At 66.9% G+C, this 15,366-nt stretch overlaps 2 protein-coding genes across 5 annotated transcripts; one reads left to right on the top strand and one right to left on the bottom strand.

Moving 5' to 3' along the window:
- Positions 1 to 75: 75 nt before the first annotated feature.
- On the bottom strand, positions 76 to 9,881 carry FLII (FLII actin remodeling protein). The gene is made up of 30 exons (XM_083799406.1): positions 9,731 to 9,881; positions 8,333 to 8,443; positions 7,457 to 7,528; positions 7,251 to 7,331; positions 6,929 to 7,014; positions 6,619 to 6,780; positions 6,413 to 6,516; positions 6,150 to 6,325; positions 5,901 to 6,058; positions 5,700 to 5,784; positions 5,373 to 5,520; positions 5,121 to 5,254; positions 4,830 to 5,042; positions 4,561 to 4,740; positions 4,406 to 4,488; positions 4,253 to 4,327; positions 3,912 to 3,995; positions 3,656 to 3,827; positions 3,477 to 3,581; positions 3,031 to 3,222; positions 2,760 to 2,948; positions 2,517 to 2,656; positions 2,184 to 2,412; positions 1,806 to 1,960; positions 1,641 to 1,701; positions 1,412 to 1,540; positions 1,203 to 1,309; positions 902 to 1,007; positions 728 to 793; positions 76 to 562 (listed from the first exon to the last, which is right to left on the bottom strand). The coding sequence occupies exons 1-30, from the start codon at positions 9,791 to 9,793 to the stop codon at positions 428 to 430; spliced, it is 3,801 nt and encodes a 1,266-aa protein (XP_083655532.1). The 5' UTR covers positions 9,794 to 9,881; the 3' UTR covers positions 76 to 427.
- On the top strand, positions 9,796 to 14,695 carry MIEF2 (mitochondrial elongation factor 2). Of its 4 annotated transcripts, none has more exons than XR_014572567.1 (5): positions 9,916 to 10,010; positions 10,448 to 10,598; positions 11,242 to 11,419; positions 12,254 to 14,082; positions 14,308 to 14,695. XR_014572567.1 is itself a non-coding variant. In XM_083799428.1 (4 exons), the coding sequence occupies exons 2-4, from the start codon at positions 10,455 to 10,457 to the stop codon at positions 13,306 to 13,308; spliced, it is 1,377 nt and encodes a 458-aa protein (XP_083655554.1). In that variant the 5' UTR covers positions 9,796 to 10,028; positions 10,448 to 10,454; the 3' UTR covers positions 13,309 to 14,695. The 4 variants fall into 4 exon arrangements, 2 of the variants coding, with proteins under 2 accessions (XP_083655554.1, XP_083655553.1); XR_014572568.1 differs by having other exon boundaries at positions 9,916 to 10,028; XM_083799428.1 differs by having other exon boundaries at positions 9,796 to 10,028; positions 12,254 to 14,695.
- The last annotated feature ends 671 nt before the right edge of the window (positions 14,696 to 15,366 follow it).

Below are 15,366 nucleotides of genomic sequence, written 5' to 3'. Positions count from 1 at the left end.
CGGGGGGGGGGGTTTGGGGTGGGTGGGGGGGGTCAGAGGAGGAAGGAGAGGGGCGCAGTGAGAGCCTGGCACAGCTCGCGGTGACAAGTGCAGCCTTTATTGATAAGATACCGAGGGGCTGCCCCCCCCCCTTGATGCCGGGGGGGGTGGCACCCCATCTCCGCAGGACAACAAAAAGGTGGGGGGGAGCCCCTTGCTGTCTCCCCCCCACCCCCCAGTGCTCTTCAGCAAAGCTAAAACGGGGTCCCCCACGTGCGGGGAGCTCGGCGCCGCCTTGGGGCAGCCGCAGCCCCAGGCACGGGGGGGGACGGGGACCCAGGGGGGACAGGGACAGCCCCGTGCTCCCCCCTGGCCCCGGCTCGGGGCTGAAGCAGACCCAGCGGTCAGGCTTTGGGGGGGGGGGGGCAGCCCGGGGTGCCCCCAGCCCTTAGGCGGGCGGCTTGCGGAAGCCGCTCCAGGCGTGGAAGCAGCGGGTGAAGGGCCAGGGCTCGTTGCCTTTCCGCACCAGCCGCAGCTTGCGGGGCCGCGCGGGGTCCTTGGCGCGCATGTGCTGGATGTAGACCTGGGGCAGAGCACAGCACCCGCTGTCCCTGCGGTCCCCGGGGGGGGCGGTCCCTGGCCCCCGTGGGGCAGGATCAGACCCGGATGGGGATGGGGATGGACCCCCTCCCCGAGGGGCGACGGAGGTGTGCCCGAATCCTGCCTCCAAACGGCACCCGGGCCCTACCTGGCAGGCTTTGAGGCTCAGCTTGATCTCCACCTGGCTGGTCTGGGTGCCCACCCACATGTAGACCTGCGGAAGGGCGCGCAGCCGGGCTCAGGATCCGGCCCCCCCCCCGGTTGCGGGGTGTCCCCCCGGTTGCGGGGTGTCCCCGTGGGGGGAAGGGGGACCCCGGCTCACCTCCTGCCCGTTGTCCAGCAGCATGATGTCGTCGTCGGCCAGGTCGTCCTGGCAGAAGTCGGAGCACTTCTCGGACACGGCGAAATAGCCCTTCTCGTTGGAGCACCTGCGGGAGAGCCCCGGGGGAGCCCGAGGCTGTTAGCGCCGATGGAGAAGGAATTTCGGCCAGAGGAGGCCCAGGGACGGACACGGCTGGGGAAGGGGCTTGGCCCCAAAAACCCCACAGAGAAGGTTATCACAGTGAGGATGGGGACAGGCAGCAACCTGAGCAGCTCCCCCCCGCCTCGGGACCAGGACCCACCTGAAGAGCCGGGAGTGCTTCATGTATTCAGCATCTTCATCGTAGGGCTTCTGGCTCCCGATGCCCACCCAGAAGAAGTTTTCGGGCTCCTCTCCCTCGTTGATCACCTGCAGGCAGAGGGGCAGGGGCAGTGCTGAGCTCCACCAGCCCTCGCTGCCCCCAGGTAAGTTGGTGCTGAGCCCCCCCCAAACCCCCCCCAAGCCCCTCACCTGCTTGCTGTAGGAGTCGTCGAACATTTGGTTCATGATGTCCTCGGCCAGCTTGGCCTCGTCGGGGTCGGCTGCGCGGCCCACCCAGGTGTAGACGATGCCCTGGTTGTCCGTGCTCTCAAAGGGGACCTGGGGGGGGGAGCGGGGCAGGCTCAGGGCTGCCCGGAGGGGGGACAAGGGACCGAGCACCCCCCCCGCCACGGGGGGAGGACTGGGCCTCGAGCTGTACCTTGAGGATGAAGCAGAACTCGGAGTTGAGCAGCCCGGCGTCCGTGTTGATCTGGATGCACCTGGACAAGGAGCCCATGAGGGGGGGGGGCTGTGCCTGCCCTCACGTCCCCAGGCAGCACCCACGGGTGCCACCCGGCCTGCAGCACCCCGCGGGGAGGCTGACCTGGTGCAGAGGGCCCCGCCGTTGGTGCGGATGTGGTAGAGGCTGGGCTGCGGCGGGCTGGCCTTCTCCTTCCTCTTGCCCCGGTGGATGACGAACCTCCGCTTGAAGTGCGAGAGGAACTTGGGGTTCTCCTGCTGCTGCGTCATGCGCACCACCTGCACGGGGAGGGGGGGGCAGCAAGGCTGTGGGGTTACCCCCCCCAAAAAAACACCCCAATGCCTGGCTGCAGGGGGAGGCCGTGGGGATGGGCGGGCTGCTGGCACCACTGCACTGCCCCCCCGTCTCCACTTTGCCCGGGGGGACAGAGGGAAGCGGGGAGCAGCGAGGCCAAGCAGGAGACCCCTGTGTGTGCCCCCCCTGCCCCAGGACAGGGCCCACCTCCAGCTTGCCGGGGAAGAGGCTCTCGAACTTCTTCTGCAGGCTGAAGGTGAAGGTGAGCCAGCCCATGTTGGAGGCCTCGCGGCCCTGCCAGAAGTAGACGATGCACTGGAAGTCTTCCTCGGGCTGCTTCTCCTCGTCCTCCTCCTCGCCCTCCTCATCCCCTTTGCCGTCGCTCTTCTTCTTCTTCTCCTCCTCCTCCTCCTCGTACTCCACCGGCACCCAGTACCTGAGGGCAAGGACAGGGGGTGGCAGGGGGGTGGGTCTGGGCAGGGACATGGGGGGGATTTGGGGGCTCCGGCAGCCCCTGGGAGGGGACAAGCCGGGCGTCACCTGCAGAGGAAGACGTAGCAGTCGTGGGTGTGGAAGTGGCCGAACTCCTCCTCGGGCAGGCGCGCGAATTTCTTGCCCTCCAGCACGAAGCCCTCCATGCCGTCCAGGTCCTCGTTCCACTCCTCCATCAGCTGCTCCGCCTGCGGCCCCCAAGAGCTCGGTCAGCCCCCCCCGGCCCTGCTGCTGCTGCTGGGGGACGTTTTGGGGGGGGGGGGGGGGACAGGGGGCAGCCCCCGGCCCTACCTCGCTCAGGGGCATGGGGGGCTGGCGGGGCAGGAAGAGCGCCGTGAGGTCGGCCTTCATCTGGTCCTTCTTCTCGGCGTCCTTGCGGACCTTGCCGGCGAGGCCGCCGTCCTGCAGCACCGTCTCGGCGTTGCGGGTGTAGTCCACGCGCAGGACGTCGTCCCAGTTCTTGAACTTGGACTTGAACACCTAAACCAGGGGGCGTAGGGTGAGGGAAGGGGAGCAGCCCCTTCCCTGGCATCCTCCCCCTCCAAGGCTCCGTGCCCCCCACCTGGCACTCGGTGCCCTCCAGGTTGCGGGTGACCATGGCGTGCTTGGGCCGGTGCAGCATGCCGCACAGCTCCTGGCTCAGCTTCAGCGCCGCCGCCCGCACCAGCCGCGACGACTTCCTCCCGATCCAGATGAAGACGTCGGACCAGCAGTCCAGGATGTACACGTTCTTGGTGTCCAGCAGGCTCTGCAGCTGCGGGCCCCGTGGGGAAGAGGTCAGCATCCCCATTTTGTTTTTTTTTAATTTCTGGCTCAAAAACTCCCCACCCGCTCCCAAAAGCCAACAGGGCAGAGCAGAGCACCCGGCACCGGGGTCCCGCTGCCTTAACCTGCCTCTGCCGCTACGGGGCCATGCCCCAGAGCACGGCTGGAGGCAGAGCGGGGGGGGTGCGAAACCAGTCTCACTGGTCAGACTGGGAGAGCCTCCCCACCCTGTCCTAGTCCTACCAGGCGCATCTCCGGCAGCAGGTCGGCCTTCAGCCTCTTCTTGTGCTCCACCGACAGCTTGTAGTTGATCTGGGGCAGCTCCAGGTAGCCCAGCCCCAGGCCCACCTGCAAGGGGGAAGGGGCACAGGTAAGGGGGGGCCATGGCACAACCACCGGCCCCATGGACGGTGGCACCTCACCTTGTACAGCTTGGGCTTGTGGGGCTGGAAGTCGTCGGGGACGCAGGGCCGGATCTCCTCGGGCTGCCCCCCCAGCACCTCCCAGAATTCGGGGCTCTCCTGGCCCTGGGTGAGCAGCGTGATCTCCGCCTTGCCCTTGCGCTCGTTCTTGTTGATCTTCTCGGCGAAGAGCCTGCGGCAGGGCCGGGTGAGGCGGCAGGACGGGGTGAGGTGGTGGGCTCCCCCCCTGCACCCCCGGGACCCCAACCAGCCCTACCTGGCCTTGGTGGTGCTGCTGAGCGTGGCCCGGCTCCCCCGCCACACAAAGAGGTCGAGGCCGTGGTCCAGGAGGAACACAAAGCTGGAGGGCGCACAAAACCAGGTCAGGAGGCAGTGGGGTGTCCCAACGCCTTCCCCACCCTGGGGGTCCTCGTGGGGCCGGGGACTGTGGCTGTCGGGGCTGCCAAGTGGGGTTTGGACCCACATCCTTGGAGAAAGGCGCAGGCACTGCCAATTTCCACCCCAAAACTGCAGCCACGAGGCCTCGGCCGGACCCTGCTCCCTTCCTCCCTGCCCCTCCACGGGGACCCCGCGTCTCCTCGCCCTTTCCCTGCTCACCGGGGGTCCAGCGACGTCCCTTTCAGCGCCACCGGCTCCAGCTTGACGTTCTTCTTCCCGTAGACGCGGTACAGCCTCGAGGAGAGGCGGCCACGGTGAGACGGGGCCGCTGCCAGCCCCCCGCGCCCCCCACCCGCCCGTCCCCAGCGCTACCTGGTGACATACTGCGTGTCCTCCACTGTGAAGAAGCCGCTGGCCGTGCCGCCCTCGATGTAGGAGATGTCGTTGTCGAAGACCTGCGAGAAAGGAGGCGGTGAGGGTGTGGGAGGCGGAGGGCTGGAGGCTGCGGAGCCCGGGGCTGGCCCCACCTGCAGGAACTCGTCGCTCTCGTCGCCCATCTCCTCCCGGATGCTGCGGCACTCGGCCCCCAGGTAGTTGCGCAGGTTGACGGCGTGGATGGCGGAGCAGGCCTTCTTGTCCAGCGTGGCCTCCTGCCCGATCCAGTAGTAGATCTCCCAGTTGAGGGAGCCGTTCTCATCCAGGAAGGTCTGCGGAGGGACGGGGTTTGGGGTGAGACGGGTTGGCCGCGGGCACAGGCTGGGGACGCGGGGGCCCCTCCTCGGTCCTCCCCGGGTACCTTGAGCACGATGTAGCAGTCGGCCTCGTAGAACTTGCCGTGGAAAGCCTCGTCCACCAGCGTGGGCACGAAGTTCTCGATCTGCCAGACGCAGAGGCCGGGCAGCTGCCCCACGTCCTCGCTGAAGAACTCCGAGTAGTCGAGCTGGGGCTTCTCCAGGCCCTGGTCCCAGCGGCGCGTCTTCAGGTCCGGCGCCTTCGCCTCCCCGCTCTCCTGCGGGGACGGGGACGGGTCACCACGCTGCCAGGCACCCCGGGGAGGGACTGGAACCCCTCTCGTCCCGCACCCTACCTCTATCTTCTTGTTCTTCTCCTGCGCCACGTCCGACATCCCCTTCAGCACCTGCTTGGCTTGGTCGTCCTGGGCGGAGTCCTTGCGCCGCCGCAGCCGCATCTTGCGGGCCAGGGGGTCCTTGGTGCCGCTCCCTGGGGACAGGGAACGGGGTGAGAGGCAGCCGGGACCCCCCCCCAACGCCCGGCGTGGGGCAGGTTGTGTGGTGAGGCTGCTTCCCCAGGGGTTTTCCTCCCTCCCTGCCCCGCTTGCCTGCGGCGGCAGCCGCGACGGTGGCTGGGGAGGCGCCAGCCAGGCGCAGCTGGTTCTGCAGGGAGAAGTCGATGTTGTACCACTCCGCTGCCCGGTCCGCCGGCTTCGGGGGCATCACCAGGTTGGGGTTCTCGCGCACGTCCAGGACCTGCCGAGAAGGTGGAAGAAGAGCTCGGTGCTCTGAAGCACAGGGAGGTGGCGGCGGGTAAAAGGAGTCCCAAATCCGCCAGGTGCCCGGGCTGAGCCATGCGCTGCTGGCCCCAAAAGGCCGTGCCCTCCCGTCACCCCATCCCGCCCCCCGGGACATGCAGGGCTGTGGGGTCTCACCTCCACGTCCGTCAGGAAGTGGATGGCCTCCGGCAGCGTCACCAGGCGGTTCTTGTTCAGCACCAGCTTCCTCAGCTTCGTGCACCTGCGGGACACGGGGATGCTGAGCCCGGGGCACGTCCCTCAGGACCCTCCGTCACCGCGCAGCCCCCAACGCAGGCGCTGTGTCCCCCCCTGGGGATGGCCGGGGGCCGTCCCCACCTGCAGAGGCTCTCGGGGATGAGCTCCAGGTTGTTGTTGGCTGCCATGAACTCCTCCAGGCTGGCGAGCTTGCCGATGCCCGAGGGGATCCCGTCGAAGTCGAGCTTGTTGGAATTCAGGTAGAGCTTCTTCAGCTTGGTCAGCTTGCAGATGGCAGACTGGGGGAGGAGGAGGCAGCGGGGTGAGGGACGGGGACACGAAGAAGGGACGGGGACACGAAGAAGGGACGGGGACAGGGACAGCACGCACGGGCAGGGAGGTGAGCTGGTTGCGGGACAGGTTGAGGGTCTCCAGCTGGGCCCACTGGTCGATGCAGAGGGACAGCTCCGTGATCTGGTTGCTGCTCAGGTTGAGGCGCCGCAGGCTGCCCAGGGTGTAGAGGCACTCGGGGACGCGGCTCAGGTCGTTGCAGGACAGGTCCACGTCTAGGGGAGGAGACAAAAAGGGGCTGAGACCCCCGGCAGGACCCCCGCGGGGGTCAGCAGAGCCCCGAGGAGGGCACCCAACCCCACCTGCCAGGTTGGCCAGGCCCTCGAGGCTGGTGGGCAGGTTGCTCTGCGTGCGCTGCGTGTTCCTCAGGTGCAGGGTCTGCAGGGCCGTCAGCGCCGGGAGCTGCCTGCGGGACACGGGGGGACACGGGGTAGGGATGGCATCAGGGCAGGGCCCAGCACGGCCCTCGAATTTTGGGATCCAGCCCAAAAAAAAAACGGGGCCGTACCGGAGCTGCGCGTGCAGGAGCGGGTTGTCGTTGAGGATGAGGGTCTGGAGGTGCACCAGGCGGCGCATCTGCGGCGGGAGGCTCTCCAGCTTGTTGTTGCTCAGGTCGAGGTAGAGCAGGTCCGTTAGGTTGATGAAGAGCTGGTTGGGGATGGCCTCGATGCTGCGGGGACACGGGGACGTTCGGGGTGGCCCGGGACCTGGCACCGGCCCCGGATCCGACCCGCGGAGGGAGACGCGGAGCGAGGGGGGGTGAGGGATGGAGGCGGCCGTGGGGAGGCGGCTTTTTGGGGAGCCCGGCCCAGCCCCACCTGTTGTGGCCGAGGTTGAGGACCAGCATGTTCTTGGCGTTCTCCAGCTCGCGGGGGCACTCCGTCAGCTGGTTGTAGCTCAGGTCCTGGGGGAGCAAAGCCGGCGTCACGCTCTGTGCTGGGGTGGGTCCCCCCCCTGTCCCACTGCCACCACCCAGCCCCAGGACACGGAGCGTCCTGGGGACCACGCTACGGCTGCTCTTCAGCCCCGTTGTGGTCCCCAAAGGGCACGAGGGGCTGTTGAGGGGTGGGAGCAGGACCGGGAGCTGCTGTCTGCAGGGGTCAGCCCCGGGGAAGGGCAGCGCGGGGGCTCTGCACCTACCAGCACCGAGAGGTCATCCAGCTGGAAGATGTCATCGGGGACGCCCGAGTTCTTCAGGCTGTTGGCACGAGCCACGATGGCCTTGGAAGGGGAGAGAGGCGTCGCTGCAGCCACCCGACGTCCCCAGCAGGGCCGGGGCTGGGTTCTGTGCGCCCCCAGCGCCGGGGGCTGGCTGGGAGGTGCCTGGGGACGCCGGGGACACTTACCCGCAGGCAGGGCAGGCCGGAGAGCTCGCCGTGGAGCGTGGTGAGGTTGTTGTGGCTCACGGACAGATGCTCCTGCAGGGAGCCGGGGGGAGCAGGGGCTCAGCTCAGCCCCGACCCTCGCGGGGCTCCCCGCACCCCTCTGACGGAGAGAGCCCGGCCCTGCTGCGGGGAGGGCGAACGCGCCCCGGCGGGCTTGGGGCGCTCACCTGCAGCCCCCCCAAAAACAGACCCCGATTCCTGGACACACTTTTCGCAGGGCAGATATAGAAAGGGGCAGACAAACGGGCAGCGACAAGGCAGGAGGAGGACCCCGGGGAGCCTTTGCTTCCCCCCGAGCATCGCAAACCCGGGCACTCCCAGCGCGGCGCCGAGGGCTCGGGGCCGTGTTTAAGGCACCGTCCTCGGCTGGCGCCGACCCAGCGGTGGCCGTGACGTGCTGCGGGGCACCGCCAAGGCAAAGCTCAGCCACGAGCCCCACCAAGGGCCTGCTCACGCCGAAAACTCGAGCCGCCCAAAAAACAAAGCCCGGCAGCTGCTGCCTACTGCTGCTTTTTTTTTTTTTTTTTTTTTTCCCTCCTCCTTTGCTAGAGGATATAAGGGCCAAAAACCTTCATCCTTCCTATAAGGCTTCCCCGTTCCCTTCTGTTAAAGGGCAGAGGAGCTGAGCGTGGTTTCTGGTCTGGTTTGCTACGAAACCGAGGCGAAACCCCGTACGGCTCTGCCTCAGCCCCGCTCCCAACAACTCCCGCATCCGATTTCAGGCACACGCCGCGGCTCAGCCCTATTATTAGACGCCGGCGCACCCCGGCATGAGGCTGGCAGGGGGCAGATCCCTGGCACCGCAGGGGCGGTGAGCCCCGGCCCCCGGCCCCTCACCAGCTTCTGGAGGGCGGCGAGCTCCTCGGGCAGGTAGCAGAGCCCCGTGCGGTTCAGCTTCAGCCAGCGCAGGCTGCTCATCGCCTTCACGTGCTCCGGGAAGTAGCCGCCCTGCGGGGAGCAGGAGGGTGAGAGCGGGGTCGGGGTGGGGACCCCGCTTTGGCTGCGGGGCGGTGGGGGGAAGGTCCCCGCTATGGGACCTGGGGGCTGGGATCAACCAGCCCTGTGGGATCGGAATCTGATGGGCCAGGATTGCCCAGCCCTACGGGATTGGGATCTGGGGGATGTGATTGCCCAGCCCTATGGGATCGCCCAGTCCTATGGGATTGGGACCTGGGGGCTGCAATCACCCAGTCCTATGGGATCGGGATCTGGTGGGCCAGGATTGCCCAGCCCTATGGGATTTGGGAGCCAGGATCACCCAGCCCTATGGGATCGGGATCTGGGGCCTGTGATCACCCAGCCCTTTGGGATTTGGACCTTGGGGGCTGAGATCATCCAGTCCTATGAGATGAGGACCCGGGGGCTGAGATCACCCAGCCCTATGGGATCAGGACCCAGGGGATGTGATCACCCAGCCCAATAGGGATCGGGACCTGGTGGGCTGAGATCACCCAGCCCTATGGGATGGCGACGTGGGGGCTGTGATTGCCCAGCCCTATGGGACCTAGGGGCCGGTATCACCCAGCCCTATGGGATCGGGACCTGGGGCCGGGATCACCCAACCCTATGGGATCACCCAATCCTATGGGATTGGGACCTGGGGACCAGGATCACCCACCCCTATGGGATCGGGACCTGGGATCTCCCAGCCCTATGGGATCAGTCCCTGGAACTGGGATCGCCCATCCCTATGGGGTCACCCAGCCCTATGGGATCAGGACCCGGGACTGGGATCACCCTTTCCTATGGGGTCACCCAGCCCTATGGGATCGGTCCCCGGAACCGGGATCGCCCAACCCTATGGGGTCACCCAGCCCCATGGGATCGGGACCCAGGACCTCCCAGCCCTATGGGATCGGTCCCCGGGACTGGGATCGCCCACCCCTATGGGATCGCCCAGCCCCATGGGATCGGCACTCGGACCCGGTATCTCCCAGCCCTCCAGGCCCTGCTCCCGCCGCCCCTCCGGGCCACACCCTCTGCAGCCCGTCCCCGCCGGGCCCTTCCGTGCCCCCCACACCCACACCCGACCCCCCCCCCCACCCCCCCCAGCACCGACCCCTCGGGGCCGGCACCGGGGGGACCCCTCCCGGCACCCCCGGGCGGGCACCCCGGGGCCCCTCCCGGCGGCTGCGGGGCCTGGCGGGCCGGGCCGGGCGGGGCGCTGCGGGTCGGCCCCGGGGGGCACCGAGCGGGGCCGGGGCCGTGGCTCCCTCCCCCCCGCCGCCCCCGCACCTTGAAGTCGTTCCCGCTGAGGTCGACGCCGCGCACGAAGGGCAGCACCCCGGTGGCCGCCATGGCGGCGCTGGGCGGGCGGGCGGGCGCTAGGACCCGGGGGCGGCCGCTCGCCCCTCCGCTCCCCTGGGGTGCCGCCTCCGGGCGGTGACGTACGGAAAGGGGCGGGGTCTCGGCGGAGCCTCGCTGCTATTGGCTGCGCCGAGGCGCGCCGGGTACTGCGGGCGCGCCGGCGCGCCGCCGCGCGCCGCTCTGCGGGGTTACGGGGGGTTACCGGGGGGTTACTGGGGGCTGCGCGGTGAGTGCGGGGCGGGGGGGGGGGGGGACAGGGCACCGGCACGGCTCGGCCCGGTTGGGGGGAGGTGCCCCCGGGGTGTCCCCCGCCCAGCCGCCCTCCCCCCCCCTTGGCAGCCCTATGAGCGGGGGTCTCCCCGGCCCAGCCCTTCCCGGGGGTCCCGGTGCAGCCCCCCCCCCCCCCCCTCCAACGTCCCCGTCCCGTCCCCAGCCCCGCTGTCCCCTCCCCTGGTTGCGCAGCGGCCGGGCGAGGACGCGGGAGCCGCACCCGGGGTGACCCTTGGTCGGGCCCAGCGCCTCGGTGGCCCGGTCGGCCTCCCCTGAGGCTCGGCTGGTGGCCTCCCCCCCACCCCCACCCCACCCCCGGAGGCTGCCCCCCGGTGCCGGCTGACGGCGCTCCGTTGTCCTCCTTCCCCTCCTCAGGGCGACCATGGAGTTCACGCACAAGCGGGGCAAGCGGCAGGACGACAGCGGGCTGGGCAGCGTCCTCGACGTGCTGCTGGCCAACGCCAGGCTGGTGCTGGGCGTCAGCGGCGCGGCCGTGCTCGCCATCGCCACGCTGGCCGTCAAACGGGTGAGGCTGGCGGCGGCCTTGGGGTTGGGGCTACCGGGGCTGCCCGGCTCCCTGGCCGCAGCACGCGGAGACGGGCTGCGGGGCTGCTCCCTCAAACAGTGTGTCCTCTTTGCGACCTCGTTTGGGGGGTTCGGGGGGCTGTGTCCCTTCCAGAAAGGTGTCTGAGGCCTGGTTCCCGTTTGGATACCTGAATGTTTTCCCTTTAAAAATCTGTAGGTAGCTAATGTGCGTCTGTCTGGCTTCATAACTTAATTGTTTGGGCAAGCAGGAGCCCTGCACGCAGCTGTGCTTACCCACGTGTGTATTAGAGGGGCAGTTGTCCTGTAGTTTGGGATGTAACTGCTAAGAAATGGTGCTGAGAGGACAGCTTGCCGTGCTGGTTTTCCTTGCGGAACGTCCCCTTGCTCATCCGGTGGTGGCAGCCTTCTGCAGAGGGGGCTGGTGGTCGTGGGGCTTTCCCTCCCTGGGTCTGTGTGAGCAGCCCCAGCTCACGTGGGTGCCACGGCCACAACAACAAGCCTTTGGGGGACTGCGGCTCCTCGCCTGCAGCAGGGATGGGAGAGACCCCGCTGCGTTCCCCCTGGGCAAGGTGTGGGATTTTTTGGACCTCGCACGCATCCCCTCCTTCTGTCTCTCCCTCCAGCTGATAGACCGAGCCACGAGCCCTCGCGATGAAGGCGATCCCAAAGCCGAGCAGAAGACCCTGGAGGAGAGCTGGCAGGACTTGGCCTTGATCAAAGCGACGCAGAAACCTCCCAAGAGGCAGAGAAGGGAGGACCTCAGCGAGCCCCTGCTCTCTCCGGCTCCACCGCCAGCACCAGGTGATGCTCGCGGCGAGCGCGCGGTCGGGGCGCCGGGCTGCACGGGTGAAGATCACCTTGATGTGCTGGGGCAGGCTGCGCCTGTGCTCCCGGCTGCCTGGGAGCACCGTGTTATTTTTAGCTCTGTGGTCGGAAAGCTGACCCGATTGTGCCTTCCTCCGTGGGAGGCTCCCGAGCCGCGGCCCCTTTTTTGGCAGTGCCTGCGCTCTTCGCAGCCTGGGCGGCTCAGCCAGCCTGTCGCGGAGGAGGCCGCCTTGGCTTTGTTTCCCGTTGAACAATGCTTGGTTTTTGGGTCAGCTCTGTCCAGGGAGGAAGGTGTGCTCGTGAATTGTTGTGGACGAAGGCTGACTTAGCCGGCTGGCTCCGAAGGCGGTGTTTTTCTGAGTGGGAAGGCGGCCCGGCTTGGCGCGGGGCAGGTCCTGAGGCACCGCGCCCCAAGCAGGATCGTTGGCAGCACCGAAGCAATCCGGCAGGCACCGGGTCGGCGCTGGGTCTGCCCGAGCGTGGCAGGGGCAAGCGGTGGGGCTGAGACTCGCGGGGGGCCCTCGCACTTCGTCCCTGGTCTGGCCGCTGCTGCTTAGCCTGTGTTGCCCACCTCTAGCACCTCTGGGCGCTGCTGGGTTTTGGGGTTAGTGTGAGCCCCGCGTCGCCTGAAAGGCGCTGTTAATGTCAGAGCGCTGCGTGGTGCCCCTCTCGGCAAGGTCAGCCTCGCCTCTGAAGGTTGAGGGCTGAACGTTGAGCTCATGCCTTCACCGTGGCTGTGGCAGGAGACGCTGGTGCAGCTGATCTGCCCAGAGCCGTGACTTCTTCCTTGGTCCCATCCCCTTTTTGCAGAGCCCAGGGTCTGCCCAGCGCCTCCGGAGCCTCCTCAGGTCGAATCCAGCCCCCCGCGCTGCCTCACGCTGCAGGAGAAGCTCCTCTTGCGCTCCAGCAGCCACCTGGCCGTGCAGGAGGCGCAAGCGGCGTTCGGCCGGCAGCTGGCCCGCCGCATCTGCGCCGAGCTGCAGAACTTCCTGAGGAACAAGTGCCCGGAGCTGCCCTTCGGCAGCCTCTTCCTCAGCGGTCCCCTGCTCGACGGCCTCGGGGCTCTCGCTGCTGACCACGTCCACTTCATGCTGCCCGTGGTCCTCGACGCCACGCACTGGAGCCTCATCCCAGGGGAGGACACCGTGGTGAGAAACCCCCGGTACTGGATGATCAAGAGGAGGGATCTGGAGTATTTCCCCCGCGGGTGCAGCCCCTGGGACAAGTTCCTCGTGGGTCGGTACCTCTCCTCCAACGCGCTCAATGAGACCCTGCACAAGATGCTGGTGGCCTCCGTCAACTGGCCTGCCATCGGCAGCCTCCTGGGGAGCCTCATCCGCCCGGTCGTGGCCTCGCGGGAGCTGAGGCTGGAGGTGAAACACGAGCAGGTGGAGCTGAGCGTTGCCCTCTTCCCCGTGGTGGAGATGGATGGCAAGGTTCTGCTGGCCGCTCCCCCCGAGGGACTGGTGGAAAACCTCTGGCTGGAGAGCTTCGGCAGGGCGGAGGTCTCGAAGGTGAGGGAGCTGGATGCTGGCGACGCCGGGGCCAGGCAGCGCTGCCTCCGGCTCCTGAACGGCGTCTGCGGGAGCCACCCCGCCCTGCGCAAACTGAGCGGCAGCCCCTTGGCGCACGTCGTCCTGCACCTCAGCGCCGCCGGTTCGGACTGGGCAGAGGGCAGCCTCGCTGCCCGGTTCCAGCAGGTGCTGGAGGAGCTGGTCGGCTACCTGGAGCGAGGCGCCCTGCCTTCCTATTTCAACTGCAAAGTCAACCTCTTCGGCGAGCTGCTGGAGGAGGAGGTCGAAGAGATGGGCTTCCTGCTCTACAGGGCCGTAGCCGAGCCGGAGCTCCTGCTGGTGGAGGAATGAGCGGCGCGTGGGGAGCCCCCCGACGTCGGGCGTGCCCCGTCTGCCTGCTGCTCCCTGCCGTGGGTTGTGATGCTTCTAGTTGACTAGTCGGTAAGAGGCCAAGTTCTTGCACTTTACGAACAAAAGCATTTCTTCTTCTGAATAAAATGTGCCTGAGAAGAGGTGGGCGGCGGTGGAAGGAGCCTCTTGCTGGGAGGCTCTGCCTACCCAGGTCAAACCCAGCCCGTGCCTGGAGTACCTGAAGGCGAGTCCCCGCTGCTGGGAGCCAGCACGGAGCAAGTTTGGCCTCTGGTTCCCGGCGAACTGCTGTCTGTCCCAGCCTGCCAGGCTCCCCTAGTGCTCTGAAACTGAGACCTGAGCGGGGCCGAGCTTCCCCTGCCTCCTGGGGCAGCCCCTTTCCCTTGCGAGGGAGCTGGAGGGGCACGGTCCCATGCTGCTGCTGCAAACCTCACGGTTTGGGGTGTCCTGGGTGCTGTGTGGGTCCTTCTGCCAGCACCCAACTTGTTCTCACAGTGCCATGCTGCTGGGCTGGGGTGGGAGCCTCATCCCTCGCCAGCTCTGCAGGCCGGGATGTTGCCAACCCAAAATAAAGCCCAAGCGATGCCCATGCAGCTCTCCGGGCGCTGCGAGGCGTTGCTGTAGCGAATGTGACTGCAGGGTTAGTCTTTGGAAACCCTTTCGGCTGCCAGATGGGCAAGCTCAGCCCTACCTGGCCGTTCTGCCTGAAGGAGGGGCTCTGGGCCCCTTTCCTGGAGCCGTTGTGGGGTTGGAAGGGTGGTGGCGGAGGAGCTGCAGCCTCCCAGGGGCACAGGCTCCTGGGTGGGGGCTGCAGCGTGGCACTGCCAGCGTCCGTGCGGGTACAGGCTGCTCTAACAAGCCTCGGCGTCCCCTCCAGCCTGTCGAGCGACCTTTCCGTGCATGTATTGCTGCTGTCTTGAGGTCCTGTTCTCCTGGAGCCTCGTGGCGGGGGGCAGGAAGGGACAGGAACGATGCTTGGAGCCTCGGAGTGCTTGCAAGAACCGCAGTGGTTCGTGCTGCTTTTTATTATGATCTGTTTTGTTTGAGTGTTTTGTTCCTTTTTTTTTTTCGCCCTTGGAGGGGCTGCTAGTGGGCTTCGGCTCCGGCTGCAGTCCAGGTGTGAAGGAATGCACTCTTGTGTTTAACGGGAAGAGCTATGCTGGTTTTGCACACTGCTGGAGATGGAAAAATCCTATGGCCTTCAACGTGAGCGCCTGTTGTGGTTTAGTTTTCTTTAGTTATCTCGTTTATGGAAGGGGGGGAAAAAAATAACAATCTGCCTTTCCTCTCGGTCTGAAGATTAATCTGTTCCTCCGAACCACTTCCCAAGCGTTAGCGGTGAGAATAAACCTGCGCTGTGTACACTGGTCCTCGCCTCGGCTCTGTTTTGTCTCCTCTCCCGTGATAAGGGCTGCGGCTGTCCTGGAGCAGCCGGTGCTCCCGCGGGGCGCTGGGCTGCGGTGCGAGCTGGCCGGCGCTGAGCTCGCGGCCGTTCACCCAGCGGCTCTCACAGCTCCGCTGCCTGAGCACCAACTGGGGCTTAAACCAGTAAAGCTGGTAACAGCCAGCGCCATCAGCAACGCTGAACCCGCTGCCTGCCTGCTCTGCAGACGCTTCCTGCTCTGCTGCCGTTCGGAGGCTGCTGCCAGCTCAGTGACTGCATCACAGAGCCTCGTAATCCTGTTATTTTCGCCACTGGGCCTGTATTTTTAGGCTACAGCTGCTAAGAGGGGGAGCGAGGGGTACGGGAAAACGCAACGTGAATTCTCCTGACCTTCCTCCGTAGCTGTAGGCCGACAGCAAGGAGCTGTGGCAGGGTTAGAAGCTCTTTTTTTTTTTTTTCTTGTGCTGACTCGAAGGCGAAGCTGTGCTGCTGTGACCACCCCTGCTCCGAGCTACCCTCTAAAAGTGCACTGTGTCCCCTTAGCACTGACCCAGGGGAACTGCCCTGTGCTCAGGAGCAGCCTCAGAGGCCCCGGGGGAACAGCCGAGCGCTGCCCTCTGGCAGAAGAGAGCAAGGGAGGCGTGTGGAAGGACTCG

The sequence above is a fragment of the Anser anser genome (assembly GCF_964211835.1).
Source record: "Anser anser genome assembly, chromosome: 15".
Lineage (NCBI taxonomy): Eukaryota > Metazoa > Chordata > Aves > Anseriformes > Anatidae > Anser > Anser anser.
The sequence above is the reverse complement of the archived record's forward strand: the minus strand, read 5'-3'. Positions and strand labels throughout refer to the sequence as shown.

Bases quoted from the DNA above. Each gene is read 5' to 3' on its own strand.
- FLII (XM_083799406.1), bottom strand. From the start codon at position 9,793: ATGGCGGCCACCGGGGTGCTGCCCTTCGTGCGCGGCGTCGACCTCAGC. The intron at 7,015-7,250 runs GTAGGTGCAGAG...TTGCTCCCCCAG, and splicing joins TGGATGACCTCTCGGTGCTG to GACCTGAGCTACAACCAGCT. The intron at 3,996-4,252 runs GTGAGCAGGGAA...TGCGCCCTCCAG, and splicing joins GGGACGTCGCTGGACCCCCG to CTTTGTGTTCCTCCTGGACC.
- MIEF2 (XM_083799428.1), top strand. From the start codon at position 10,455: ATGGAGTTCACGCACAAGCGGGGCAAGCGGCAGGACGACAGCGGGCTG. The intron at 10,599-11,241 runs GTGAGGCTGGCG...CTCTCCCTCCAG, and splicing joins CCACGCTGGCCGTCAAACGG to CTGATAGACCGAGCCACGAG. The intron at 11,420-12,253 runs GTGATGCTCGCG...CCCTTTTTGCAG, and splicing joins GGCTCCACCGCCAGCACCAG to AGCCCAGGGTCTGCCCAGCG.